The sequence below is a fragment of the Phyllostomus hastatus genome, unplaced genomic scaffold (genome assembly GCF_019186645.2).
Source record: "Phyllostomus hastatus isolate PE091 unplaced genomic scaffold, TTU_PhHast_1.1 phas_scaffold_12, whole genome shotgun sequence".
Taxonomy (NCBI): Eukaryota; Metazoa; Chordata; class Mammalia; order Chiroptera; family Phyllostomidae; genus Phyllostomus; species Phyllostomus hastatus.
This window is the reverse complement of record NW_025334007.1, coordinates 18,931,477-18,943,827: the sequence shown is the minus strand read 5'-3', so window position 1 is coordinate 18,943,827 and position 12,351 is coordinate 18,931,477. Positions and strand designations below refer to the sequence as shown.

Below are 12,351 nucleotides of genomic sequence, written 5' to 3'. Positions count from 1 at the left end.
CCTTGTCTGGAATAACTTTTAATAGCTTGTATGTGTCTATTTGTAAGTCTGCTACAATTAATTCAGTAGTATGTTTGTTTTAAAAGCCTATTTATCTCAACTAAATAGCTAATCTTTTGAAATGAAAATGAAATATGCTTATACATTTTTTAATGATACATCTATGAATCATTTGAAATGATTGAACATTATAGAATGTAATTTTACATGTTACGATGAATAGCATTTTCTAAAGTCAAGCCATACTAATATTGCATTAGAAGCAAGACAGTTGTTCTGAAACCACTACAGGCTATAATGAAAACCAGACATTAATGCTTTAGGTAGTAACCATCTAAAATTGAATGAAATAATCACCCAAGCCATAAAGCATTTATAAGATTTCCCCATAAAACACAGGTAAATTTTTTTTACTGAAGAGAAATAGTTCTCTTACTGTCCTAAACATCAAATACCATCACACCATAAAAATAAAATATAGTACCAGGATTATTCCATTTTGTTCATCCATTTGTCCCTATAATACATATTTGCTTTACCCTACAAGAATACAAGCATTATGCTTGTTCTCTGTTATTTGCAATGTTGTTTAATCAACAAGGCTCAAAATGTTCCCTGGTGAGATTATTGCCAAAAGAGAATCCATCTAAGCAGGGGATCAGAAAGATCTGGGTTCCGCAACTTGCTTTTGCTATCACTCCCGCTTGCGCACTCTTAACTTAATGAATCTCACCACATCACGACTGTGGCCAATTTCATAGAAGCATTCTTAACCAAGATGCATTGAATCCACACCTGTAGGGGGTTGAATTTCGTTTCCCCAGAAGGTGTATGCCCAGGACATAACCCCTGGTACCTGTGACCTTATGTGGAAACAGGGTCTTTGCAGATATAATCAAGTTAAAGTGAGTTCATACTGGAGTAGGGTGGCCCCTAGTCCAATGACTTGTGTCCCTGTAGAAAGAAGGATATTTGGACACAAATACAAAGATACACTGGGAGAATGCAATCTGATGAAAGAGGCAGAGACTAGACCATAGCAGCTACAAGCCAAGGAACTCCAAAAAGTTCCTACAGCCACTAGAATATGTATGGGAAGAGGCATGGAAGGAGATTTCACTAGGGACTTCAGAGAAAGTGTGGCCCTACTAGCTTCTTGATTTCAGACTTCTGGCCTCCAGACTGGGAGAGAAATTTCTGTTGTTTTACACTATGCAAATTTGTGGTAATATGTGACGACAGCCAATGCAATGCCTTTTAAATAACACTTTTTCTTGGCTGTTCTTGTAGGCTGTATTTGAGTCTACAATATTAGGAATGCTAAGAAAAGCTGGATCAGGGAAAGCAGTCGATGGGAAGAGATTCTCTAGGGTTCTAGAGCTCCTTCCAATTTCATCCATCTCACACATTTAGCTTTTGCAAAGGATCTAATTTTAAGAAGATTCGGTCTTAAAAATAGAAAGGTTGAGGGTATAAAAACCATGATCTAGCAGTTTGCAAATGAAACACACCACACACAGATACTCACCTCAACATGTTGACAGGTTTGAATGAGTTTAGCCAAAAGGGTCTCCAGTTCCGTGTTTCTCTTAATAAGGTTGGTAAGGTTGGTCTCTAAGTTTTGCTGTTCAAAAAAGAGAGGAAAAATATTATTCTGCATAGTTTTAATATTTCACTATACATAAAATTACTCATACTCAGGAAAACTGATACTTTTTTTTTTTTTTCAGAAACCTCAATGATATCTATGCAATTTCAAGTATTTATGGGTTTAAACTGGATTTTGAAAAGTCACATTTAAAAGAGCCTTTTAAAAATATACAAATGTCATTCTTTTGGGTCTGCTTCTTGTACTAACTCAGGTACGATTAGTTATGGGTTACTCCTAGGTCATGAACTGGGGAGAAAGGAGGTCATTGAATTTCTATTCCTTTATCTGAATCCGAAATGGCAATGATATAAAGAATATATTCCTACATCAAATCTACTACTACTGGATTTCTAGGATTTACTGTTTTGTGGATCGGCTGAGTCAATCCCCTGGAGGAAGGCATTAATTGTCCAGCTGTTGCTGACATTATGGTCATTTACAGGCATTTCTAAGAAGTTTACTCACTCTTAGTACCTTTTTATCATACAGGCTTTCATTCTTTGCCTATCAACCTACCGATGCCAGATCCAATTTTCTTCAGTTCTACAATTTTTTTTTAGATCAGTAGCCTGCTTAAGAATCTGGAATTATTGCCTATTCCTTTAGAATATCAACTTTCAAGTTCCCCACAATGACTATGATATCTTATTTTCATTCACAATAATCTCCTATTCTGTAGAAGATTCATGAAGACTTCTCCATTGTTTCTCATTCTGTACGCTCTTCATTTATACCTTGTATTAATTTATTTATCCATTCATACAAGTATGTATTGAGCTTCTACTGTATGCCAGATTCTGAGAAAGATACTGTGGAAACAGAACAAAAAAATATGTACTCCCTGTCCATAAGGAGATGGCTATGCAACTGGGAGAGAGATGCTGTAATCAAGAGTCAGAGCTGCCTGGGGAAGGTTTCCGAGAGGACACAGTCTTTCCACTGAGGCTGGAAAGATGGACAAGAAGTTTTTGATGAACCAGAGTGGGAATTTCTTGAGAGGACGGATTGGACATGCAGGTGAGCATGGGGAAGTGTGTGCCATAGGCAGGGAACAGGGCAATGTCATACACCGAGATCAGAGAGTTATGAGAGGGCAAAGGATTAGGACATCTGTGTGTGTCACATACAGACAATTCCACGAATACAATGAAGATATGGAATGAAAGGAAATTTCATTGAAAAGAAAATAGACCTTGGATTTGTAATATCACATGAGAAAAAGGAGTTGGAAAGAGCATGAGGGGGATTTTGATAATTAACAATTTCATAAAGGTGATAATGCTGTGAAATTTATTTCTGCAAATGTTTACTCTTTCTCCTTTCCTAAATTTTAGATTTAGAAAGGTATATTCAGTAAAAGAATCACTTTTATTCTCACTTAAAAGGCACAAGTCAGAAAGAAGCACAGATCTCTTTGGTCATTCTTTTTTTAAAAAAATATTTTATTTATTTATTTTTTAGAGAGGGAAGGGAGGGAGAAAGAGAGACAGAGAAGCATCAATGTGCAGTTGCTGGGGGCCATGGCCCGCAACCCAGGCATGTGCCCTGACTGGGAATCAAACCTGCGACACTTTGGTTCGCAGCCCGCGCTCAATCCACTGAGCTATGCCAGCCAGGGCTTCTTTGGTCATTCTTAACAAGCTATGCTTATTAATCTGGTGTTTATCCTATTAACAATTTTTAAAAATTTTAATGACCACATTTTTCATTTCTAGTAGGTTATTTATCATATCTTCTTCTTACTGAATTACTTTCTGTTTATGTTCCCAGGATGCAATTCCCTCATTCGTAATTTCAAGACAAGTAAACACACTTATTCTTAAGATCTTTTTAGAAAAGGCAGGTCATATTTTCCTGTGTTTGCATAACGTTTCCCCCAAATCTGATTTTACCTTGTGTCTTACGATTTTTGTCTGACAGATCATCTGATGTGAACTTTGTCCCCTGGGTTGTGATTCTGGGGGTGACACGGCCCAGCCAGGTGAGACGCTCACTCTGTTGTTAGGGCCTGAGGTTGTTTCCCCAGAGTGGGCCCTCCCACGAGACACCCGTGTGCCACAGAGACTCAGATACTGGTTTGACTCAGTGTTTCTCGTTCTTTCCATGGGAATTCTGTCTGGCTCCAATTGCACAGAAGGTGGAAGGGACTCGCTGAGCCTAGAGTTTATAAGGGGGAATCCTCGCCTTCTTCAGGTGTACAAGGTGGTCTGAGGGTCGCACCATGTGCAGGACACACACCACCACATGGCCCCTCAGGTCGCTGCTTCCCCAGCTTATCTCTGCTTCTCGGAGAAGCCCAGCTTTGGCCTCCCTCCACCACTTTGCATTTCCTTTGACTTCTGGTCTCTGGAGATTTCTACTTAGGTTTAAACTTGGTTATTATTCTTTAAAATCCATTTAAAATATTTTATCTACAATTCTCACGTGTTCAGAATTCAGAGGAAGTTTTTGTGCATATTTTACCTAGACTGGAAGACCCATAAAAATCTTCAAGTTTGGCTTTGAAACATGCGAAGTATTTCAAATATAAATATTTCAAAGGAGGGGAAAAATGATCGTTTCTCAGTTAAAGGGTGACATATAATAAAGAGTTGGAGAATAAACCAGACAGTGATTTAGGTGCAACTTAATAATTTCATGTTTGCTTCAAAGAAAAGCTTGCTTTCAAAGTTCTTAACAACAGCAATAACAAAAGCCAAAGTTTTCCTACTGTTTGTATTAAATGAATTGCAACCATTTTAGTCACTTCACGGTCAGAGAGCAGAGCATAATTTGGAAGCATTCTGTTATTCGATGTCCTTTATTTGAATATGGCCATGCTATGGTATATTTGTCAACTTCTTTTGGTATGTCAATCTTAGGGAATCCTTTTACTTTTCTTTTTGGCTGACCTTTCAGAGCAGGAAATTTCTAGGGAAACACATCATCTAACTGTTTACAGTTCAATTGTCATAGGTATGACTTTTCTTAAGCGAGTCAGCAAGACAGCCAAATAAATATAGCCCAACACATTTAGATTTTACAAACATCTGCTTGCTTTCCCCTCCCTTGATTAAGCATACATCATGTATAAAGTCTGTTTTTAATCAACTAATATGTAGACTAAAGCCTGTGGTTTAAACATATTGACCTATCTGCGTCCTTTGGGGTTATTTAAATTTAAATAGTACAAGTGTTACTGAAGTCCGGGAAGAATTACCAAGTCAGTTAGAAGTATAATAAAGGGAAACAAAGCTGGGAGAGACACTGTTTCCAAGAGGTACCAGAGGGACTGACAACACTTTTGAAGAGAGGCCGGGTAATGGGAAGGTAACAATATCCAGTCCTCAATGAACCATGCATTCATAAGCTTCCACTATGGGGACTGCTGTTGCGTTTTCTAGAATTTAACTGTATCACGAACATCTTGTGTGGCAGTCAGCAGGTCCTATAACCTCTTGATTTTGACTGTGTTTTATGTAGAAGAGAGATAATCCTTTTTGGCATAAGAGTCTTGGGACTAAGCAGATGTAAGTATCTACTTCCCTATGGATATCTCAGGAATTCTGCAGAGTACCTCCTCCCAAAAGTTTGAGTTTCCTGTTCTTACCTCAAGAACATCACTATATTTGCAGCTCCTTATGGAGCTGAGCTTCGCAGCTATCCAAGGAGTCAGGCAGAAGTGACCACCCATGTAGAGTGAGGAGACTGGAGTTACCATCCCAGCTGAACTCTCCTGGACAAATGACTCTTGGATTGAGTTTTCCTGTTCATAGTATGTGGGTAATGACAAATCTACCTATCTGTGCTATTGCTACGATCAGAGGAGAAAATGAACACAGACACCAGGGACTATACAGATGTTTGTTGAAATCATAGATTACAAGATAAAACACTCAGTTTGGTGTCAGTACAAGACTCTACAGGGTCGAACCTCATGCCTCAGGCGGTCACCGTTCTCAAGCTAGCTGATGGCTCTGCTGCAAACAACAATTGCTTTCAGCTCCAGGGTTTTATCTGGCCACAGGCAGAGCAGGCTGGAATGTTGAGAGAACCGGGGAGCTAATGCCCCTTAAGCACAGCCCTGAACCAGCAATTGACTAGTGGCAGTTGGTAGATGAACAGCCCACGTTCTTCACCTGTCTGGTGGGGCCACTCTGAGTCCTGTTTCATCAAATCTCTCAGAGCTCCACTGGGTGGAGCCCATAGTGCTCAGGTGCCCATAGCAACAACCTGTTCATGATCACACCCTCTTTCCTTCCCTTCTCTGTCCAGCTTCCCTTTCCCCTGACAGATGCTTCCCAGATAGCCCCCCAATTTGAATTCTGAGTCAGGGTCTTCCTCTGGGAGAACTCAACTAACACCTTGTGCATGGGCAACCTAATCCATTATTTTTCAGTATTCCTTCTTATGAGAAATAGCCAAATTAATAGACTTTATTGCTTTTGAAAGCTATTTTCAAATACAAGATATTGTTATCTTTCCCCCTAACTTCTGCCTTCCTACCTTTTTCTAGAGGTCACATATTCTCCAAATGCTAAGCTCTGAACCAGAATGGTCATTACAATTACAATGTGAGCCATAAACGCATGTCACATTTTAGATTTTCTAATAGTCATGCTCAACATGTAAAAGGAAAAATGAAACTTGATCACCAACTTACACCAGACACAAAAATAAATTCAAGGTAGATAAAAGACTGAAATATAAGCCGTGACACCATAAAAGTCCTTCAGGAGAACATAGACAGGAAAATCTCAGATATTTCACGAAGCAATATTTTCACTGATACGTCCCCTACAGCAAGGGACATAAAGGAAAGAATAAACAAATGGGATCTCATCAAAATAAAAAGCTTCTGCATGGCTAAAGACAACAGCATTAAAATGAAAAGTGAAACAACCGTATGGGAAAACGTATTTGCCATTGATAAGTCAGACAAGGGTTTGATCTCCAAAACGTATAAAGAACTCATGTGACCTTACTCCAGGAAGACAAACAACCCAATTAAAGAATGGGCAAAGGACTTGAACAGATACTTCTCCAAGGAGGACATACAGAGGGTCCAGAGACATTTGAAAAGATGCTCAGCATCACTAGCTATCAGAGAGATGCAAATTAAAACCACAATGAGACACCACATTGTGAGATACAGCATTCTATATGAGAATGCCACAGTTCCATTAGCCACATCTCAAAAAACTCAGCTGCTACATGTAGCTAATGGCTACATGATTGGACAGCACAGCGTTAGAGTCTAGAACTGGGCTCAGTAAACTTTCTCTGTAAAGGCCAAGGTAGTAAATATTTTAAGCTTTGTTGGCCATATGGTCTCTGTCACAACTACTCAGTTTTTCTGTTGTTTTAGTAAGAAAGTAGCCATAAACAATATGTAAATGGTTGGCAGGGCTGTGTTCCAATAAAACTTTATTTATAAAAATAGGTGGTGAGTGAGATTTGGCTCCTAGGCTAAGCTCCCTCCTCGGCCTTGGCACATACATTCTCTTCTGGAATTCATCTGCATAGCAGGAAATAATCCTACTGCCAAGGAGACAGTATAACAAAACCCCAGAATGTATTTAGTACCTACAGTATACCTATCACTGCTTAGTCCCTTCCCATTATAAATCCTTAGATGTTCATTGGGGGAGCAATTGACATGGAAAAATCAAATACTCATTGGATAATCTTCCTGAAATCTAAAGTAATGAATCAACTACCTAGTTAGTAGTTAGTTCATTTAAGAACTTCTATAGACTGTTATAACAGTGTCTTCTGTTACTGAGGGCTTTTCTCATTGGTAGCATTAAATCTGAACCCAAGAAGAGGGGACTGATAGATCAGAAGCATTCTAAATACTATATAACTCCATCAGACCACAAGATTTCTAGGAAGGCAAATACTACATGGTTGAGTAAATTTTCTTTTCCTTGTATTTAATTTTTTACATTTTACTTTAATTGTTGTTCAAGTACGATTTTCTATCTTTTACTGCCATCCCAGCCCACCCACTCAGCCCTCCCCACCTCTCTCCCATTTGGTTGAGTAAACTTTTATAAACAGAAGTTCATATGAGCAGATAGTCTATCAATTATCATGGACCCAAATTCTATCTGCAACCAAAGTCCAGTTGCTCCTGTCCTTAATTTACTGCCTCTTCCTTAGGTTTCCCTCCCACCCCATTGTACTCTTACTCTGTGAAAGAAAAGGATGTGCTCAGGCTATTTGTTGAGAAGGATAAGGTTTTCCTAAGTGTGTAGCTACTATCTGATGGACTTCAACACACCCCTCTTACCACCACCATTAAAGAAGAAGAATATAAATAATTCAAGATCATCCTACTAAACGTAAAACTTCAAGGAGGCAGATTTGGGTTCTTAATGTCAAGCAAAAGACTGGGTAAAAGTCATACTTGCAAGAGACAAAGTTGTAAAACACGTGCTCCTTAAGAGAATGAGGCACCCCTGTATACTTTATACAGAAAGGATGGTTGATTTTTCCTATGTTTGTTCTTAATGCATACACTTCTGGTGCATTTTCATAGAGCCATACTCTGCCTTCTTTATGTTATATAGTTTTTAATGAGACTGATCTGAGTTGATAATTTAATAATTCATGGGAGGACAGTTGATTTTACACCAATCCCAATACGAGCCTTTAGGCATGAATATGGACACCAACAGAGAATAGTAAATCAGACCTAACAGATGAGCTTTGTACTTCTACATACACTGATACCCAATCAAAGAGCAAGGTAAGCAGATAAAAATACCCCTAATTTTAGCCTTTGGAGACCTGTACCTAAGAGTCAGGTATCAGGGAATTAATGACTTGCCATTGAACACTACTATTAAAATGTACGCCTGAAACAGGAGATTTCAGTAATTCCTTTAGGGTTTGTCCAGGCCTTAAAGAATGTTTGCTCTTATTCTGAAGTCGATGCTTCAGAATGTCTTTAAAGTATAATATTAAGTCTGGATACCTTTCAAGGCAAACATAGATCTGGCTTGTTTCATTCCATCATATTCAAAATGACATTCAGGAACTGTGTTTGTAGCCCTGACACCCAACACCAGCGCTCCAGCATGACCAGGATATGAACACGTTGAGTGCCACAAGCTATATATTTTCTTCTGAGAAACCTTAATCACAACCCTTAATATGAAAACACACCCGCATTAACACATGCCACCTGCATAAAAGCATAAATTCTTTATATGTAACTAAACTCTTAAGGTGTTTTAATTACATTGCAGGAGTTTAAGGCTATCTTCAGGTTCAACATGCGACAGACCGCAAATATGTATGATTTATGCGGGTTTTATTTTTAATGCTTTTTTTCATTGGTTATGATAGTTAACATTTCCAAATGCCCTGGCAAGAGAGGTCGCCCAGGGAACTTCAAAATCATAATAAAAACATAATCTGCATACAAATTTAAATCTAGTGTTCCGCGGACTACAATTTAAAGCCATTTTGATATGTGATACTGTATTTACCTTGTCAGGTTTTATTTAATATTTCTATAATAACTTCACAGAATCTGCTCTATGTATTTATAAATTCTATCATCAAGAGTTCAGTGTTTAGTATTCTAATCTGGTTGTCAATAATACACAGAGAACAATTTTTAAATACCATTTATGGTCTAGAAGACTTTTCAAACTTTAAGGAAGATAAATCAAATCTTAGTATAGTTATGTTCATTTACTTATAATTTTAGCAGCTCCAATGATGACTACTAATTTATAGGTATTAGAGATGTGAATGGCCTTCTTTGTTCATTCCCATCCCTAGCCCTTTTTCTGCCTATAATAACAGAGGTGAGCAACTGACCAATAAACACATTCATCATTTTTGACAATCAATATCAAGTAAAGGAAGATAAGCTCCTAGCAATCTTTGAAAATCTCTAACTTAAAAGTAATGATTTTCACTGCAAAATCTATGCCTGGAGAGAAACATTTCAGAAAAAAACAACTGCAATTTTTTATCAATGGAACACACAGAAAGCATTTCATAAGATTATAGCATAGGTATAAGAGCCATGAAGGTCCAATGTTGCACCTCTCCAGCTGCCTTTCTCTGTTCATTTATTTGCCCCTGGTTGGGTTCTTGAATCTTTCTCAACACAGCACTCTGGGCTGTCACAGAATATCCATGGTGTTGACTCAAAAGAGGCGACTGATTTGTCAGTCAAGAATTAAATGGTGAAAGGTTTATGAAAATATTGGAAAACAGACTAATAGTTTATTATTTTTGCTCAAATGAAAAAAATCAAGTTGGGAGAAACATTTAATCTCCCAATCCAGAGGTCTGCAAACTACAACCTGCAGGCCAAATCCTGCTCGCTTGCCTCTTTTTAAATGGCTAGCGAGGTAAAAAGGTTTTCACATTTTTATATGATTTTTAAAAATCAAAAGAAGCAGTCAGGGCACATGCCTGGGTTGCAGGCCATGACCCCCAGCAACCGCACATGGATGTTTCTCTCTCTCTCTCTTTCTCCCTCCCTTTCCTCTCTAAAGATAAATAAATAAAATCTTTAAAAAATCAAAAGAAGGATAAAATTTTGTGACACATATAAAGTATATGAAATCCAAATTTCCATGCCCAGAAAGTTTTATGGGAACACAGACACTCCCATTCATTTATGGGCTGTCTGTTGCTGCTTCTGAGCTGCAATGACTGAGTTGAATACTGGCCCTTTACATAAAAGTGCTGTCTTCTTGAAAAAAATATATTTTACAAAATAATCCAAATGCCTTTTATTTATTAACACAGAATATTTTCTTCGTTGGTCCAAACCACTTAAAAATTTTAATATCATTCAATTCACTTAATATATTCAACCCAAGCTATGACAGTGTAGGAATATGCCTAAAATTTTGATCATTCTTGTACTCAAAATTCTAAAGAAGATCCTTTTTGTCTACTTTTGTTGGCTACCACAACAATTTTCAACTTCTGAATGGCAGAAAAAATAGCATTAATCGTGGGTAAAATACAAAGTCTGAATAAGTTCCTCTATCAGCTTTTGTTCAGAGAAGGAGAAGATTCAGACTGGGAAAGAATTAGAAAGGATCTTAAACTGGATGATGGTTGGTATAGCAAGAACATAGTCAAAAGCAAGTAAAGAAGGCACAGCATGAAGATTAGTTAGTTCCTTCCATTTTGCGAATAAGGTGTTGGGTTTATACGTGCACACTCATTGACTTCTGTTTCCATCATTTTATTTTTCTTTGTTTATAAATCATAAAATACACCCAAAGTGGAGCTTAGAACACTAGATAATTAATGTCTATAAAATCCCCTGATATTGATGGATGTCATACACATTGGTATATATCACTTCAGGCTTTCCTTCCTCCATCACTCAGACGTTGAGTAATTTTGATTGTATCCCCTTTTCTCTGTCTTAAAGAGATGATGACATTGCCAGATCCTCATTAACGAACATGTTCTGGCCTTTTACTTAAACAGGGTTTTAACGGATATTCCATCAAACCTTTTTACCAGGCTCCAATGTCCTACGGTCAACACTTAGCCTTCGATGAATAGAAATACATTTTTGTTTTTAAGATACTGTGGGAAGACCAATTTTTTTTCTAAGCCAGTACTTCAACGCTCTGCAGATACTTTGTGTTAGGTGAAGTGAATATACTGAATACATTTGAAGGTAATATAGTTGAGTCTTTGATCTAACAATTTTGCATGGGTAACTATTACTTGTTGTGTTTCTACAGCAATATTTATTTCCTCAAATTTTTAGGTTTTAGAAGAACACGCAAAAGCCTTTTTTGGACCAGCTGTTTAAAATGATTGTCAAAATTCAATACATGGTCAGCTTTGCTCTTGAATTTGTAGCATTCTCAGGAAAGATTCATGTTGTTCAGAAAGTTCATATCCCCATATGGGTAGTGCGAAAAGTATTAAAAGCCAGGAGAGGTTACACTCTTTGGCTCAAAAAATAGATTAAAAATCTATTCTATCCAAAGTGGGTCTGGCCTGTTAAGAATTTACAACATCAATGTTATGTGAGAGAATCTGCTGTCTGTGACAGCCTAGAGAACCAAAGATGAATATGAAAGCGTGCCACTGTTTCTCAGCCCTGAGTAACCATCCAAGACAGAATCTTCTTTGGGCTTTAGATGTTTGAATCTCAAATTCTCTAAATTCATTGCATTGTTTGCATTGACCCACCTCTATTCAGCTATTTCCTTCTCATTTAGTAGGACTGACACTGTCTTTGTCCAGTCAAGGTAATTTTGATTGAGTTGAAAAGAAACACGAAAGTTATGGAATGAGGGAAGGAAGACGATGACTATACACTAGATGACTGGTTCCCACATTGGTCTGCACACTAGGATCGCCTGGGGAACTGTACAAACACCATCTCAGTCTACTTCCCAGCTACAGAGTCTGAATTGCTTAGAATAGGTTGAAATGCAAGGATTGGGATATTTAAAATTTCTCAGGAGATTCTAATGTGCAGCCACCTATAAGAACTATGGCTCAAAATGGAGGAATTACTTGCTAAGTTGTTGGATCTGTGGTACAGAGAACAATAATTAGTAATGTATTCAATTTACTACCTTTACACTTTAAGATTTATACAGAATAAAAGGAGTGTTTTGTAATGTAGCATACATCTATAAGTACAAGAATAAAATTATATGTAGAAGTTGCTAGAAGTATGAATTTATGTGACTTTACCACAGTAT

General features: G+C 37.6%; 1 protein-coding gene across 6 annotated transcripts in view; it reads right to left on the bottom strand.

Moving 5' to 3' along the window:
• MID1 (midline 1) overlaps positions 1–12,351 on the bottom strand; it is a 395,135-nt gene that overhangs the window by 67,145 nt on the left and 315,639 nt on the right. For all 6 annotated transcript variants that reach the window (XM_045855996.1, XM_045855995.1, XM_045855997.1 and 3 more), the window contains exon 3: positions 1,529–1,624. In XM_045855996.1, the coding sequence (XP_045711952.1) occupies positions 1,529–1,624 (96 nt within the window). The remainder of the gene's footprint in view (positions 1–1,528; positions 1,625–12,351) is intronic.